At 36.9% G+C, this 16,900-nt stretch overlaps 1 protein-coding gene across 2 annotated transcripts in view; it reads left to right on the top strand.

Moving 5' to 3' along the window:
* Window positions 1-2,385: 2,385 nt before the first annotated feature.
* VWDE (von Willebrand factor D and EGF domains) overlaps window positions 2,386-16,900 on the top strand; it is a 35,041-nt gene continuing 20,526 nt past the window's right edge. The window contains exons 1-10 of one of the 2 annotated variants that reach the window (XM_026843542.1): window positions 2,386-2,535; window positions 5,282-5,513; window positions 7,531-7,596; window positions 8,264-8,523; window positions 10,014-10,103; window positions 11,445-11,586; window positions 12,265-12,479; window positions 12,802-12,875; window positions 14,665-14,938; window positions 16,323-16,531. In XM_026843542.1, coding sequence (XP_026699343.1) covers window positions 2,491-2,535; window positions 5,282-5,513; window positions 7,531-7,596; window positions 8,264-8,523; window positions 10,014-10,103; window positions 11,445-11,586; window positions 12,265-12,479; window positions 12,802-12,875; window positions 14,665-14,938; window positions 16,323-16,531 — 1,607 coding nt within the window. In that variant the 5' untranslated portion in view covers window positions 2,386-2,490. The remainder of the gene's footprint in view (window positions 2,536-5,281; window positions 5,514-7,530; window positions 7,597-8,263; window positions 8,524-10,013; window positions 10,104-11,444; window positions 11,587-12,264; window positions 12,480-12,801; window positions 12,876-14,664; window positions 14,939-16,322; window positions 16,532-16,900) is intronic. The other variant, XM_026843543.1, reaches the window with a different exon arrangement.

Below are 16,900 nucleotides of genomic sequence, written 5' to 3' on the forward strand. Positions count from 1 at the left end.
ATACTTTAATGTTCCTTCCATACTAGGCAGAGCTGTTAGGTCAGCTTGCCCTGTAGGTAATCTTCCTTAGCACTTCGAAGTTATCAAACTCTGTTCCTTATTATTTTGTCAGACTCCACTCGATGGGCTGAAAATTGCTGGGTGTTAGACACAGACAGCTTTTCTGGACCATTACAGCAAAGTTGGTATTCATCATTCTGAGAAGGAAATTTGAAAGAATGCTTATACCAAAATTATTTTTTTATCTGTCCTGAATAAGGAAAAGAATCAACCAGTGTTACACGACATGAGATTTCCAAGCAATAAATATGGAAATATTAGCATACTTCTAAAAAGGAGGAAAGAATACACGAAGAGCTGTGTGACATTTTAAAGTGATGTGCATAATAATAAGAAATGTATAATTTGATCTTTAGTAGGATTTATAACCCTATTACAAGTGAGTACAGTCAGCTGTTTTAAAGATCTATGAAACGATGATCTAATTAAACTGTGGAGGAAAAGAAAATAAAGACTTGTCTCATGTCTAGCTTGATTTATTAATGGAAAAGGTAACATATATTAATCGTTTCAAGAGTGATTCAGTTACAGGAAAGAAAACTAATGAGGGTTCTGTATGAAAGGGAGAATTCCAATAAAAAACAGAAGTCAGGAAGAAACTTTCACCATGGTTCGTAAACTGCCTGTGCTGTAGCTTGCTTGAAAAACATTTCAATAACACACATGACTGACCTGTGATTCTTCAAGGGTTTTTCTTCAAATTGCGATGAAGGATAAATTCTCAGTGAGGTCAACTTGTATGGACACCAATAGCCTAAAGGCTACTACAAGCAACTTAGAAGCACAGTGGTGGCACAGTCAATCACACTGACTTCCATCTGCCCTTAGAGGACAGAAGATAAAGCTATTGTTGCCTGCCTGGGTAGCCTAAAGCCATACCAGATTAAATCTTTAGTCTTTGAAAGACTATAGGATTCTCATACTGTGCTTGAAAGAGATGAAGCTTGTTCTTTCACTGGAGCATCTTCTCCATCTAAAGGAGGGGAATTACCTAATTTTGTAACAGTTTTATAATTGTGGTTATCTGGACAATGACATGAGAAATGTGGAAGATAGTGCATTACTGCATGGTTTGAACCAAAATATGTTTGCGATCAGTGACACAATTACACCATGCAAAATATGGGACAGATACAAAGAAACCTGGGAGCAAAACCTGAACATCAGAGTGTTAATATTCAAAATGTAAGATTATACAGCTTTGCTTACAGATGCATTTTTTTAATTCGTTAGTAGCATAGTAGAGGCAAGAATTAAGGATAACTGTGTGATTCAGTATAATCTGAAATTCCATTCACAACCAGCATCAGTTGGTATCCATTTTTAAAAGCAAGGTAAATAGATAGGTTTATTTTAAATGTTAATTTTTTATAGACATTATCTTACTTTATTTTCCCTTGCTTTCACTTCCCGAGCACATTTCTGAGCAAGAATGGCCATTTAGTACATTGCATGCAAATACGCCCTCAGCCAGAACTTTTCTTGTTACTGTCTTTAAGAGGAGTCAACTCAGCTGCCAGATCAGACTCAGAAATTCTGGCATTCCGCTTTATTTCTGAATGAGTCTGCATTAAAAAAAAAAAAAAAAAGCTCTAAAGACTTCTTCAGATTCCCATCCTTCATTTTACCTATCAGCAATTTTGAGATTTTTCCTGAGGCCATAAGGTCACTTAAATGTCCAAAAAGTTTGTCAGTATTTACTTTAGTAAAATTTAGCATGTTGGTCATGCAGATTGACTTAAAATATGTAACTAAGTATCTACTCATTTCCATACATACTTATGCTGTGATCTGCAACTATCTCTCATCCGTTTGAGAGAATTCTTCATTTTGTGCATAGGAACCCTGTAAAGTGGTAGCCTATTTACAAAACACTTTTGGATAATCCTTACTCCTCTTGAGGTAAGATTTTGATCTTCTCATATATCTGACACCTCATTTATTCAGGTTGTTAGGTTTCATAAATATCAGTGAAACTAGAAAGTCAAAATCCAGAGAGAAAATAAAAACGTACTCCTTTTATATCTAGGGTAAATGCCTAATGTGGTTATTAATTTGCATTTATTGTCCACTTAAGGAAGGTAAAGTTGCCACATGATGAATTCTATTAAGTTTTAGAGTGTTAATGTACCTACTTGTTGTTACTAAGACTTCAATATGTTTTTCAGTAAAAGTAGCTTCACATCTTACTGCGATATATCCTTATTTTCTTGTTAACAATACTTGACATCTTCTCTGACGTACTTGTTAGGCATTCAGTCTTGATACACAAAATACTCTTGCTCCACAGTTCTTGAATGCTCTCCTGGTGGACATCAGATTCTGCAGAGCCCTTACCGAAGTGTTGATTTTGATTCATCCCACCTCCAGCAATCAGCTATTCAAGATTTAATATGTGACCATTCCTTAACACCAGGATGGTATCGCTTTATGATTTTTGATAAGCATGCTGAGATGCCGACCAAGTGTGTGGAGGTATTGTTACAACTCATTTGATTATGAGAAATATGTATTCTTTTCTTAAGAATTTGTTAGTAGGATAGGTATAAAAAAAGAGTACAGTTATGGAGACTGATGTGGAGGAGTAAAGAGTACCTATTACCTCTAAATACTCAAATACTTTAAAATGTGTTAACTGGTCAACTGAGTCTTAAGCATTGAAAATTTTACACTGAATGGGCAGTAGCAGAGGATAATAAATTACATCCCTTTTGGAGCGCTCAAAACCCTTCATTTGTAGTCACTGCTAAAGAAGGTTTTCTTTGTGGCAGAGTAGCAGGGATGTGTTGTAAAGCAGCGACTGTGTAATGGTCAGTTTGTTAGGAAGGACATGTGAAAGTGGTGTAAAGACTTGCAGACACATGAATCCAGTAATTGTGGAGCTTTTAAAGGGATCGTTTTAGAGAGAAGAGATTACCCCTAAAATGTCTTGAGCTAACTGCAGATTAGTTGCCTTGTCATCTGGAAGTCCCCTAAGACTCAAGAATTACTTTGAATGTATAATACTTTAGACTTGTAATGATTTATTTTGGCATGTGCCCACATGTCTGTAATTGTTATATTCTAAGGCAATATATCTTTGTAGTTTCCTATTTTAAAACGTTTCCTCGTTTTAAAAAAAGTCATTAGAATATTTTACCATGATTTTTTAAATTAATTGAATTGCCTGGTCACAGTCTCTTAAGGAAAAAAAAAAAAGGAAAGAAAAGCCTAACAATGAAACACTTTAATGAAAATGAGTTTATAGCATCCTCTCTAATTTATTTTTTAGTAAATCTTTGTAGCTGTATAAAGCCACTGAAGTACCTTTAATGTGCAGGTGACTCAAGGACTCGGAGGGTTGCATTGAAGAGGTTACTGTTACCTGGCTTTTGTACTGCAAAAAGATAGCAAAAAGTATGATTTTTGAAGGACTTGCTTTCAGTTAGATTTAATACAAACAAATTAATTAACTAGTTATGTTTTCTCAAAATGGGTACTTTTGTGCAAACAACTAGCATGATAAATCAAAAAGAAAAGTTTTTTATAACAGAGGTTAGACTAGCAAGATGACTCAGGTCATTTTTAGAAATCTGACCAAAGTTCTCAGCGCTTAGTAGATACTTGCTAAAAATAGGCTACCATCCTAATACAAAGGAGTCCAGATAATTACAGTTGAAAAGAGATTGATTCAAAACTTACTCAGCAAATGAAATTTATGCATTGACATCTGCTTCTTTTCATCGGTTGACAAAACCAAGACATTTATTTTGGAATATCAAAGTCAAAACATTAAAACCAAACTGAGATGGATGTCTTGTTTGGGAAGTTTCCTCCTTTCTTTCCCTTTAGGAGAACTTTTATTATAGCTATATTTAATCCTTGTCAAAGGTTCAGACTCTGTTAAACAATCCATCCCATTTCTGTCTACTTCTCATTAATTCTGTCTGTCTGATGGATTGATGGTGGGCTCAGATATTCTAGATTAAGAAAGAACAGTGTGCTTTTGAGATGGGTAATTGGTCAAGAGGTCTAAAGACAAGATAATCTAAGACCTTGTTTCACTACCAGGTCAAAGAAGGGAATACTTGAGGTGATGTATAAAGGAGAAGAGGTTCTTAAAATACCACAATTTCAGATTTATAGTTTTCATGTAAATATTTTCCAATTACTGGTTTTAACACACTGTGTCCTTCTAGGTGTTTCTCTTCAGTTTGCATTCTGTAGCCCATGAAAAACAGGAGGTGATCTTTAACTCATTCTGATAACCCATGGACCAGATTCCTTCTTTGTCTCCTTTTCTCAGGGTTCGTTTTTCTGTACTCCACTGGTAAACTCTGCTGTCTGCTAAATCAGACTTACACTTCTATTACCATGATTGGCACTACTGTTGTGACCTGCATGGCAGCTTCCTTAACCTGAAGACCTCACGTATCCACAGTGGTGAGGGATCAGGGAGACTTCCACAGCATACTTCTGATTCCCTGAGGAGGAGCACTGAACAAGGCTTTTGTTACTGAGAGAGGGTCCAACAGCCCTACTAAATCACCTCTTGAATCATTATCTGAACCACAGACCTTGTGAAGCCCACTGCTTTGTAGACACTAAAGCATTTAGGGTTGCTACAAAGTCACTGTGGTTGTTGTATATCTATTTCTAAATAAACAAATAAAGAAATAGAACAGGCTTATCAGGTGTCTTGCTAGACTGCAAGTCAATAACTTTGCATCAGTTGGCCACATCTCTTAGAAGAAATCCAGGAGGTTGTCTAAGTGTTTCCTCCATGGCAAAGGGCAGATAAAACGTGTCAGCTTTAGCATCTTTCATTGATATTCAGTGTATGTGTGTTCTACCCTGTATTTGCTGTGCTTTGGTAGCATTCACGTAGTCATTTACTGTAGGTTAACAGGTACAGGGTAACTCACTAAGCCATAACCCAACTGTTAGGTTTTGAGGGCAAAACACTCAGGTGTGGCTCCCAGTTAAGTTCTTCAGGCACTAAATTATATCTTGTCTTTAGAAACACAAATTCATTAGACTCAAAGAAGGATATAAGTCTCTTTTGTGTATACTTATATTCAACCTTGAGGAGGAAAGTAAGCAAGCCCTCAATTATACTGTCTAAACTTTGCTGAAAGCTCATGCAGGAAACTAATTGAATACATATGTACCTCTCATTGAAGCACAGCAACAGTTTGATGTAGCATTAACCATTTTCTGATGATTTTCTCTGGTGCTGAAGGTGAATCACTGTGGTACTCAAGCCCCGGTCTGGTTGTCTCTGAGGGAGTCAGAATCCATGCCTCAACCTGGTGAGATCAAACAGTTAACAGCTTGTGCTACATGGCAGTTTTTCTTCAGCACTTCAAAAGACTGCTGTCTTTTCCGAATCCCTGTCAGTGTGCGGAACTGTGGAGATTTCTTTGTTTACTTGCTGCAGCCCACCCAAGGATGCATGGGGTATTGTGCAGAAGGTGAGAAAATGCATGCTCTAACTCAACTAAGTCTGTGTGTTTATAAGTAAGTGTGTTTCTCTGATATTTGGCTAAGCAGAAATGTTTGGAAAAAGTTACACATGATAAAATTTCTTGCAATCCTTTTAATATTGAGACGATAGAAAAATGATTTGGTATGGTAATGTGGGTTCACACCACGCCTTTTAAATTTGCATTTAACACTCAAGTATTGTTCAGAGTCCATAAACTTAAGAATTTAAATTTTCCCTATAATGAGGTAGACATATAAGACACACCTGTAAGTAAAAATTGAGAGTACCTACAGTGGCACTCATACTGTGCAAGTCCTCATTACTGAATATGCACAGAATTAAGCGTCAGAGTAAATCTTGCTTAAGAACTTGACCAAACTGTATTTATATCAATTATTGTTTAGTGTTATTAGGAATATTTTTCTTGGCATCTTTCTGGAGAGTGTACACGTTGTTGCAAGAAGAAAATTCAACACAGAAATACTCTCCTGATACAAACTTTATTAATACTATGAGAAAGAACTGAAGTCCTTTGGCAGTGTGTCACATTGTCTTTGACCCTTGTGCTGCAAAAGCGTATTGGTGCTCACAGCTCAAAACTTCAGTATTTCATTATTCGTGCCAGATGTTTTATATAACTTAAGGAAGGCATGGTTAAATCTTTACAGTTATAAATATTGTGAAATAGTGACGAATTAGTGTAGTAGGGAATTTTTATTAGCTCGTATAACACTGTTCTGAAAATACTAGCAATATTTTTATGCGTCATATACTGTATTGCTCTAAGTCATGTTCTCTATTACTGACTGCTTTCAAAAGTTTAATAGCAAAACTATAAGTGGGTTTTCTGCTGCTTTATTGGTCCATCGTTATACCTTTAGGCCCAATTGTTAAGGCATTCTCCAGGGGTTTATTGTCAGAAGAAAAATGCCAGAAATGGGACATTTCAGCATGCATGTGACTGAAGCAATGAAGAACTCCTGCACTATAGGACTTTACATTTACTTTGGATGATGGCTCTATGAAGAGGAAGGAGGATATAAAAACCATAGGCAGCGAGCTAGTAAATTTTTACTGCCTCAAAACAAAGTAGGCAAAAAACATAACTCTGGTTTGGCTCTGCTCAGTACTGTAAATCTGAAACACGTTTTGAGTTTAAAAGCCCTCGTTTAAGATGATGTTTTCGTCCAAAGCGCAGTGTACTCTTGTGCAGCTTTTTGTATCTAGGTTACCATGTGTGCTGTGTTTTCTCTTTAACACTTGATACCTGTAAACACTTGATGCAAATTTTCAAAGAGTCTATCCTCTACATGCTGAGGAATTCAAATGTTGCATCACTGAAGCATGCAACATGAAAATCTGCCCTTCATTCTTTATGGGGAATGGGGTTTCAGTGTTGCTGCTGCTCTTTTGACTTAGTTTGTGTGGAGTGACTAATCTCTTTCTACTGTTACAAATGCACTGGTATTTTCATGTTTAATCAAAGTTCCACTTTTTAAAAATAACATTCAAAATACCAAAAAAATAGCAGTGCACAACCACTTTTTTTTAGGCCCCTGCAGGAGAGATGATTTTTCTTCAAAGCAGGTCTACACTGAACTTGTCTGTCGAGTGTTACAGTTAATGAATAAACATTCAGATGTAGATTGGGGGAAGAAATATATGTTCAAGAGAACAGTATAATTCCTTTTTACTCACTAAAAACATCCATAACTATTGGCTGAGTACATCTGCAGTAAAAGGGGTAGAGGTGGTAGAATGTTCATACGCTTCCTCCTAGCTGTTGCCAATCCACTTGTGATTTCCAACGCAAGACTTTGTACCAACTGCTACCATAATTGTATATGGATCAGATTACAAGATTTCTTCTGTTCTGTTAATTAACACTTCAGTTAGTGTCTTGTGATATTTGGTGTATTTTTAACATTGGGCCATAATCTATAAGAGCATTGGTATACGTAATCTGTATGTGTGTGAATATACAATTTAATAAAAATTTATAGTTGTTTCAGATAGAAAACCACAGACCTGTGATCCTACAGGAATGGAAATTCAAGGCATCTGTGGTAGTGAGTATTTTGCTTTCATTTTCAAGATTTTCTGTCCATCTGTGACCCAGTAATGTCAACATTTAGTCATATTCTGCTTTGAATGAAATCATGTTCATGTTCTCAACAGTATTGCTGAGTCTGTTGCAAAATGAGCAGTTTGAAGGTAATTTCAAACCTTGGATTACAGAAGTACTTTCTCAGCATAATGATCAGAATAAATACCAAAATGTTAAAAAGTTATTTTAATAATGTCAATTTACAGATTACTTTGATTTTTTGCGTGTCAAATATAAGATGAATCTACAAATCATACTGTTGCTTTTTCTGTTCCTTTTTTCATAGATTTTTTTTTTTCTTCTTTTGTCTTTTCATAAGTGAAAACACATTTTTCTGTCAGGCAAATTTAATGTTGCTCTCTCCTGTTTTGTAAAATAAGTAATTGTATTTTATTCACTTGGTTTTGGGTTTATTCCCCCCTCTTCAGCATCATGAAAGGCTGACAGAATTTTTTCTCCTTTTAATAATTAACAAAAAAATGACACATTTTCTCTGATTCTCTAAGCACTTACGTAGTACCTCCACATGTGAAAAAAGGTAAATATTATTAGTGTATTAATTGGCAAAATGTACGTCAATGTAATTTCATCTGATACTGGTTTTGCACAGAATTCTTCTGTTTGACTAGGTAACCTGGTTCCTTCGTCATCTCCATCTGTGTCACCACCACTACCAGCCATTCCTGAAGTTGTAGCAGAGTTGATCAAAAGCAGAATTTACCTAAGGTGTGCCTTTGGCGTTCCTTTTACAAACAGCTCAGTCAGATTCATTGTAACTTGGTCAAGACTTTCTCCTGAAGGTATCAAAGAAGAGCTGAAACGTGAAACAGCAGTTCATACGTTTGCACTTCTAGAACTAGATGGGATAAACGTCAGACTTGGAGACAGAGTATGTTAAAACATAATTATAATGTCTTTGTATTTTTGTAAATATGGCTCGATAAAAACAGTTGTTAGAGACAGAATTCCATCACCTTGCTATATAATTTTTCTTGGCAGAAGCATACTGTGTGTCATTGGTTGTGGTGGTGCCCATATGAAAGTGGAAATACCACAGAATATCTCAGTAATTGTCACTGTTGTTAAGGTTTTGAGACTCTCTGTCTCAGTACAGTATAGCGTGCCTCCAGGAGACAGATGTTTATTCAAGTTGCATCATCTTCACCCTCTACTGTGGTTTGGTATGATACTGTAAATTAAGAGGATATTCGGATATAAATGCATCTAAGTGAGAGGCTGTAAGAGCCAGAGGTTGTGAGAAGCTGTGTTGTTAATTCGTTAGATTGATTTATTTTCTCTGAATCAGTAATGAGCTGCTGCTTGATGGTTTTCTCTCTAGGACTGGGTTTAAATGTTTTAATCTCTATCATCAAAAGCAATGAGAGTACCTGCATTATTTTCTGTGGTAGCAGATTCAAGACCTAGGCTCTCATGGTAACTCTGAAAAACTTTAAGCATTGGAAAATCAATAAGTTTTCTACTTGTATATACCAAAACACAGGTTATTTTTTCCTGGCCAAATTAAAAACCAAAAAAGCACATGGTTGGTGTGCATGTGTGTTCAAGCAAAAGCCAGGCTGCTTGAGTGGCTCAATAGCAGTTGTTAATCCTCAGAAATCCTTTGGGGACTTCGTGAATAGTTGCCTAACAGTGTTTGCCCAGTGACAGTCAAAAGGAAAGGCACAGTCATAAACTACCTGCTGCTGCTGCTATGAATCCTTGGCTTTTCTCAGGATCTGAAGTACTGCATGTGTGGCCAGTACATCTCAAAAGGGATATAGCAAAATAAACAAGGTAAAAATATAAAACCAAAGCAAAACTATAGTGTCTAGTAACATGGGACTGGTTCAGTGGAGGGATATCACAGTAAATTCCATCTTGAAAAAGGTTATCCAGGCCCATAACACCAGGGAAAAAGTATGGTAAGAAGAGGAGGAGGAGGGGGGATGGTTGTTTTGCAGAATCTAAAATCTAATGGGCACTCAACAAAATTAAAAGGCAAAAAATATGAAACAGACAAGAAGTAGTAAATAGCATGTAATAAAGTATAGACTGCTTTTCCACAAGATGTCATGGGATGCAGAAATGCTCCAGAAGGGATTTGTTAAATCAGTGGAGACTTAGGTGCTTGTTAAACGTGATGGTTTGTATGCGGCCTTTAATTCAAGAAGTCTCTGCCCTGCTGGTGGGTGCCAGAGAAAGGTCTTAGGATGCCCGATCTGTTTCTTTGTTTTTCTTCAACTGGCAAGTGATGATTTCTGGTACAAACAGAAGACTGGGGGTGATGAATCCATCAAATTGACCCATGATGGTTGGATTATCTTCATGTGACCACTTTGTACCAAAAATGTCTTCTATTATGCTGGTTTTGCCCTACAGGTCTACTGTAGCAGTTCTGCTTTTTTCACGGAGAAGCCAGATATACAAAGCTCTTTTGTTGAAAGCAAAGAATTTTTTGCTGGCATTAAGGTAATTTTGAAAGAAAATAATGTTTTACTTTATTGTCGTAGTAATCTTTCTGAGTATTTGTCCAGCAGTCAGTCCTCTGTCTAGAAGAGCCTCAAAATGTATTAACTTTGAATTAATAGAGCATGTTGTTGGCTGTAGTGAACTTAAATTTTTCAAAAAGCAGAAGAGTCAAAGTTGCTTCTGTGCTCCCTGTGTACTCAAGGTGCAGGAAGGCTGAATCAGCAACTCACATGCATGGTGAAAGCCTTGATTTCCGGGAGTTGGAGTCAACTCTGATGCTGTATGTGTAAACTAGGAGGTCCATGGCTCAGACCGGAGCCCTGGCACACCATTGTCCATTAATTACGTTTAACTGCTGCTGCCTTTTCCAGCATGATTTTGGCCAGTGCCTGCAGACTCTTCTAGCACAAGGCTTGCAGGATAGCCTAAAGCCAGGGCCTCTTTCCAGCTGGCCATGGGGGTAAGGGAAGAGTGAGGCCAGCCTGGTCTGGGCTTAAGAGAGGGAAACTGGGACATGAGCTGTGGCGTGCCACTTGGCCAGCGGCCAAGCTCCAAACTCATTTTAATTCCTACTGTGGATGTAGCTGTAGGTACCCATTTGCTGGCCAGGAATGGGACCTCAATTCCACAAGACATACTGCATGTCATTACATGCTGGGAATAGTTCTGTTGACTTAAGGATTTGCCCTTCATAAAGTTAAGCCTGAGTTTATGTTTCTGCAGGATCAGGGCCCAGATTGATGTCTTGTAAGTGCAAGTCTGTAGTGCACACTGCAAAGTGTGAACACATTATTTTTGCTTTCCTGTGAGGCTGCATTCAGGATTTCACCCAGTGTACAATGGTCAGGTGTAGGGCTCTGTTACTGATCTCTAGTTGCTTTTTTGATTATGCATCTATAGTGAGCTGTGTTGTAAGTTTACTGAGAGAATCCCAGGAGAAATATGGTGCTTGCAAATTCTTCTGGGACATTGTTGCCTGTAGGTAGCTTTCCCCTCCCTTCCCCCAGACGGTACCCCAAACTGTTTGTATTTCAGCTTCCACAAGTTACCCAGAAAATACATTTTTGTGGTGCTAATGTGGTGTGCTAATTCATTACCTTTCTAGCTAGCCTTTACTCTTGCCTTTTCCTTATGCTTGCCCCTTCTTCCCACCTCTTCCAGACTCTTACTGCTGTGTCCTCATCTTCTCCTCAGTGTGCTGCTGCTCTTTGGACCATCTAAATAAGCCTGATCAGGTGGAGCAGGCTGTGCACCATGCCATTCCATCTCTAGTGGGTTAGTAAGCAGTGCAGAAGTTTACTCACAAAGCTTGCATTTTAAGTACAGTTTCTTCTGTGCTAGATACATCCAGAAACATATGATATATCAGAAGATGGGAAGGAATACAAACTGGCAATAGAGAGTAGCATTCCTATTCCTTGTCCTGAGTTTAGCCAGCTTGAAAGTGACTGCAAAATCTCGCTAACATTAAATACTGATGAAGGTAAGTCTTATCCTGATTTTTGTTGCATTTTGTATATTTAATGTGTTTTTCTAAATATTCCCACTGGTCTTTTTCAGAGAAGCTGTTACGTTGTCAAATACTTTCTAAATGTTAAAACAAAATATTCACAGGCTGTCTACACTGCTGCTGAAAGTATGGAAGAATGTGTCCACAATCCATTACTTGTGGAAGTTAGCAGATGTTTTTTTGGCAGCTATTGATATTGGAGCCATACTCTTCAACTTGCGTAGACAGAATACTGTAATACTTAAGAAGTTTATAGTTCATCTTGTTGACTTCTTGTGTTGCAAGTATTGTATATGCAGTCATGAAGTCTTCATTTTTTACCATTATTACCATTTTCTGTTAGTACTTTCTCAAGCACAAATCCTGTGAACCCCAGGAAGAGCCTTGCCTATGCAGACAACCATTTTTATGTCACATTAGCAAGCCTATCATGATTTCTGTTTGTCTGTCAAACTGAAAAATTCAAAACCATTTTCTTGGGTTTGCATATGCAGCTGTAGAGAGGAGGTTTTGCATGACCAAACCCAAGAAAAATGCGTAATTACTTTATGAAAATGTTTGTAAATAGGTGAGCATCTATATTAACAGTAGTGTACAAAATGTGAATTATAGAGAGGAAAAATCACTAATTATGTGTTTTCATTAAAACAGGTAAAGAGCAGTTAGGTTTAAACTTGGCTCTTTCTTCTTGTCATGTGGATCTTCTCCAGAAACCCTGCAATAATGGAATCTGTAGTCAAGCTGTAATTTATTTCACTGCTGTGACAGACTTTATGCGGGATGGAGATAGAATTACCAGAATCGCAATTGAACCTATATCCAGTGAGAATTTCCTGTGGAATGGCTATGTTCCAGAAAGCACGCAGGTTAAAGTCTTCATGTTAAGCTCTATAAACTGGCCAGAAATGTGGCTAATGTTAATAAAGCTTCTAGTTCAGCTGTGACTTGCTGACTCACACCAAGATTTCTGAATGGTTGATTTTCCATTGTTTTATTTTCATTGAAATGCTGTCTTTTTTTCATTTGATTTTTTAAAAAAATATTTTAATATTGATATAACTAGTCAGATTGATTAAAAGTATAATATAATATATTTATTAGAATATAAACCAGTATTATAAATAATGTGCCAGAGTTTGTTTATTTCCTAATCTGACATGGCTTACTATGTGCTTCTTTGTTTTGAAGATTACAGTAAAGGATCTACCCACTGCCTACTGCTACTCATTTACTGACCCTCATATAATTACGTTTGATGGAAGGTAATAATTGGATTGTTGCTCTTAATTTTAAGTGTGCTGAGATTTTTTGGGGGTTGACTGATTGATTCATTTAAAGTCTGTGCTGGTGATACAAATTAGATGTTGTTTTCCACAACTTGCACTCTGTATTTTACGTTCTTCTTTTGGACAATAAGCATAAACGTGCTTTAGTTAGTAAAAAATTGACATTCATGATGATGATAGTAATATTTGTATTTCTAAGTCCAAGTTTTGGGGTTGAGGCAAAAGAGTGAAGCAGTTGACTATTTTCCTTTTTAGAGGAGTATGCCAAAAGAGAGGAGTGGTTGCTGTACAGTCATGACTATTAAAAATATAAATGTTACTCAGTATGAACATTGATAAAATGATTGATTAGGCAAAACTATTTTAATGCAAAGGTTTTCTCAATCTGCAGTATAGTTTCCCTGTTTCTGGGTGTCTGTATCTGAATCCTTGTAAGGATCAATTTGCTAGAAGCTATCTGCTGTCTGTGTGACATTGTGGTGAGTTCATTAATGGCATTGAAAGTGACTTATTTACTGCTGCCACTTGCACATCAGGGATCTTTTTTCTAAAGTAAAGACAGCTTCCTTGGCCACAGATGGCATGTTTTTTGGTATGCTTCTGTCTTTCAAAGTGTTTCTCATTCATGGAAGGTGTCAGAACAAACACAGCTTCCACACCTGGGACTTTTATATTCTCTGCTCAGCAGAAGCACAGTTGGCAGGGTGAGAAGAAAAGGGTACGTTGCCTCTAAATAAGGATGTTCAGCCCACAGCCTCACTCTTCTTGTGAACTTGATGACAGAAGGGAAATGACAGATAGTAATTGCTTCTCTGATAGCACTGTGACTAGTAATAATAATAATAAAATCACTGGGGTTATCCTGATATTGCAGTTCCTCCTTCAGTGGAAATTATAGGGAAGGCTTCACTGGGCATTTTAACCACTGATGCATTTTGATGAAGCTTTCCTGTGAAACAGTGATTTACTGTGATAAGCTTTGGCTGGAAGCATGATGCTGCAGGGAAGGAACTTCTTAGGGATAAAGTCTGTTGCTACTTTATTTTACAAAGTGAGGAAACAGAAAAGGAACTATCCGTACTGAATCACGGGTAACCCTGTGTAGTCCCACTAGGGTAGCCATCTGCAGTTTGTCTCCTAGCCCATTATACACAAAGAAAATACACCATTCTACAGCTAACTGTCAAAAGGCATGTATAGACAAGAGACGATTAAACTTACAGCAGAAGTTTGGGGTTTTTTCTTTCTTCCTTTTTTTTTTTTCCCTCCTCACCACTGAATCATTAAATTGGCTATTTTAACCTTGCTTCAGGGAACAGATGTCTAATCCTAAGGACATGTACATTGCTTTGCATCTTATTGCTCTTGCTGCATAGGTTTACTGCTGTAGAAACACAAAGGTTGAGAAATACCCTCCAGTTCTGTCATAAACACTGTTAAAAAAAAATTTATATATATATAAAAGAATGGCAGTGCCTTCATCTTTGTTTCCATTCACAACCGTTGTCTACATGTACTCTGCTTATGATCCTTCTTTTATTCATTGTTTTTCTGCTGTAAAACAGGTTTATTTTTTTTGATTTAGAGATGCATAAAGAAAAGGTGTTTGTGAGCTGTACTGTTTGGTTTTTCTGATGCAGGAAAATGAGTTGTGGTATCAAAGTTCACCAAATATTAGAAATCTGTTTTAAGATAAAGTTGCTGATGTGGTGATACAGTTATTTTATAACCCAAGTCATATCACACACTGTTCTTTTGATTCCAGACTCTATGACAATTTTAAAACAGGAACATTTGTTCTCTATAAGAGTACATCTCGAGATTTTGAAGTTCATGTTCGCCAGTGGGACTGTGGAAGTCTTCACTACCCAGCGTCCTGTAACTGTGGCTTTGTTGCCAAAGAAGGAAGTGATATAATTGCATTTGACATGTGCGGTGGTCAGCTACATGAGTCACAGCCACACTTATCTGTAATAAATAGAGACATAACAGGAAGCAATGTCAGAATCACTGAATCCTACCTAGGAAGAAAAGTAACAGTAAGTAGTAAATAATTGCTTGCAGATGTAATGATTATCTCAGCAATCAGGACTAAAACACGTTTTATTTTTTGCAGTTGAGCAATAGCATAATGTTTATTTCACAATTGTAGTCCTTTGGCAGGTTTTTTGCTTGTAAATGAAGGATGTTGTCCTCAAAAACAAGGATGTGTCAACATGCCTGCCTTTCTGGAACCATGTTGTCAATCACAGTATACAACCCTTGTGAGGAAGGTACAGTTTTCAGATTCAATATGCACTTATTTAGCAGCCTTGATGTTCCAAAACGAGATCTCTGTGTGCTCTGTTTTGCTCATGCTAGTGTCATATAGGAACTCTGTGCATGTAGATAGTTAATATGCCAAATATTATCCACGGAATTAGAAGTGTAGATGGTTTCTCCAGAGAACGTGGCCCTCGGATTAAATATTCACATTTGCTTTTATAATTTCCTGTAGCTTTTCTTTTGTAGATGGAATTACTGTAGGACTCCACTGAACTTCAACTGAAGTTGAATGTAAAATTGAAGCCCTTAACTGCTCTTTAATCACTCTGTTGGTCTGAAAAGCAAGCCATAAAATTAGATAATAACCTTTCAACTTGAGTTCGGCTATTAGTATAAGACTATTTTAAATATTTAACTTTTATCTGAAGCACTTCATCTGAAGACCTCAAATCTGAAATATGAGGATGACATTAGGCAACAGAGAAATTGAAAGGATACCAAGGAACCAGAAAAATTAAGTGACTTGCTCAGATTTGTACATCAAGTTAATAATAGAAACAGCATTTAAACTTGCAGTGGATTTTGTTCTGGAAACTTCTAGTATTTCTTTCAAGAGATGATAAAGTTGCCTAAAATTAAATACTAAATATTTGAGACTATTCTGAGCTATCTAGAACATTTAGAATCATCTTTGCAGGTAGAAATATATTAAGCTACTAACAGAGAGAATCATGTAGCTGACAAAAAGAAAGTGGAGAAAAGTGGTGCCAAAGAGTCTATTCATATTACCAGAATCATCCCTTTCCTCATTACTAGCATGTGAAGAATGAGCAGCTCAGCTGATCTTTGATTCTCTGTGGTTTTGCAGTCACTGACCTTCCCCAGTATACCTACTAATGATGGATGAAGTTTATGGACCTATAGTGCACCATCTAGCTGCCTGCTAAGGTTGAGATGCGTAGGGTTTTTATTTACGGGGCTTCATGAGAAGAAGAAATAATGAAATTTGTCTGATCCAGCATAGTTAGAGCAAGAATATAATGGGTGTCTTTATATGCCTGGCCTTTTCCAATTGTTCCTTACCAACAAACATACCTGGTTTCATTAGGTAAAATAAAAACCATGTTTCTCACGATGATATCGTCAATCTCTTTTTAGGTTTTGTTTTCTTCTGGAGCTTTCGTTCGTGCTGATGTGAGTGAATGGGGAATGAGCATAACACTTAGGGCACCCAGTTCAGATTACAGACATACAGTGGGACTCTGTGGCACCTTTGATGGAAGTGCAGAGAATGACTATCACACTGCAAGTGGGGTGGAAATCCCAAACCATGCTAATGTTCCTTTTTCTTTTATTAAGGAATGGAGGTAACAAAATACTTGTTTCAATCAAATGTCATCGTTTTTGGTTTAATCTTTCCTTCACACTCTTAAATACTTGGCAAAATAATAAATAATCTTAGTAAGTTTTTAAGTTACTGTTAGAATGACATCATTACATTCCATAATTAATTTTAGAGAAAATTGAAACTGAAGTGCCAAATTAGTATTTAAGTAGTATGATGTAAGATTAGTTTGAGTAGGTTTTGAACAGAGTATCAAGCTATACAGAAAATATCCACTCTTGTCAACTCTTCTATTATAAATTACTCTTGTGGTTTTGTGATTTAACTGGTCTTTAAATATAGCTGTATGCTGCAGATTCTGTGATCTATGCTGTAGAAATATGAAAGAACA

Source organism: Athene cunicularia, assembly GCF_003259725.1.
Source record: "Athene cunicularia isolate RWA chromosome 2 unlocalized genomic scaffold, athCun1 chr2_part1, whole genome shotgun sequence".
Lineage (NCBI taxonomy): Eukaryota > Metazoa > Chordata > Aves > Strigiformes > Strigidae > Athene > Athene cunicularia.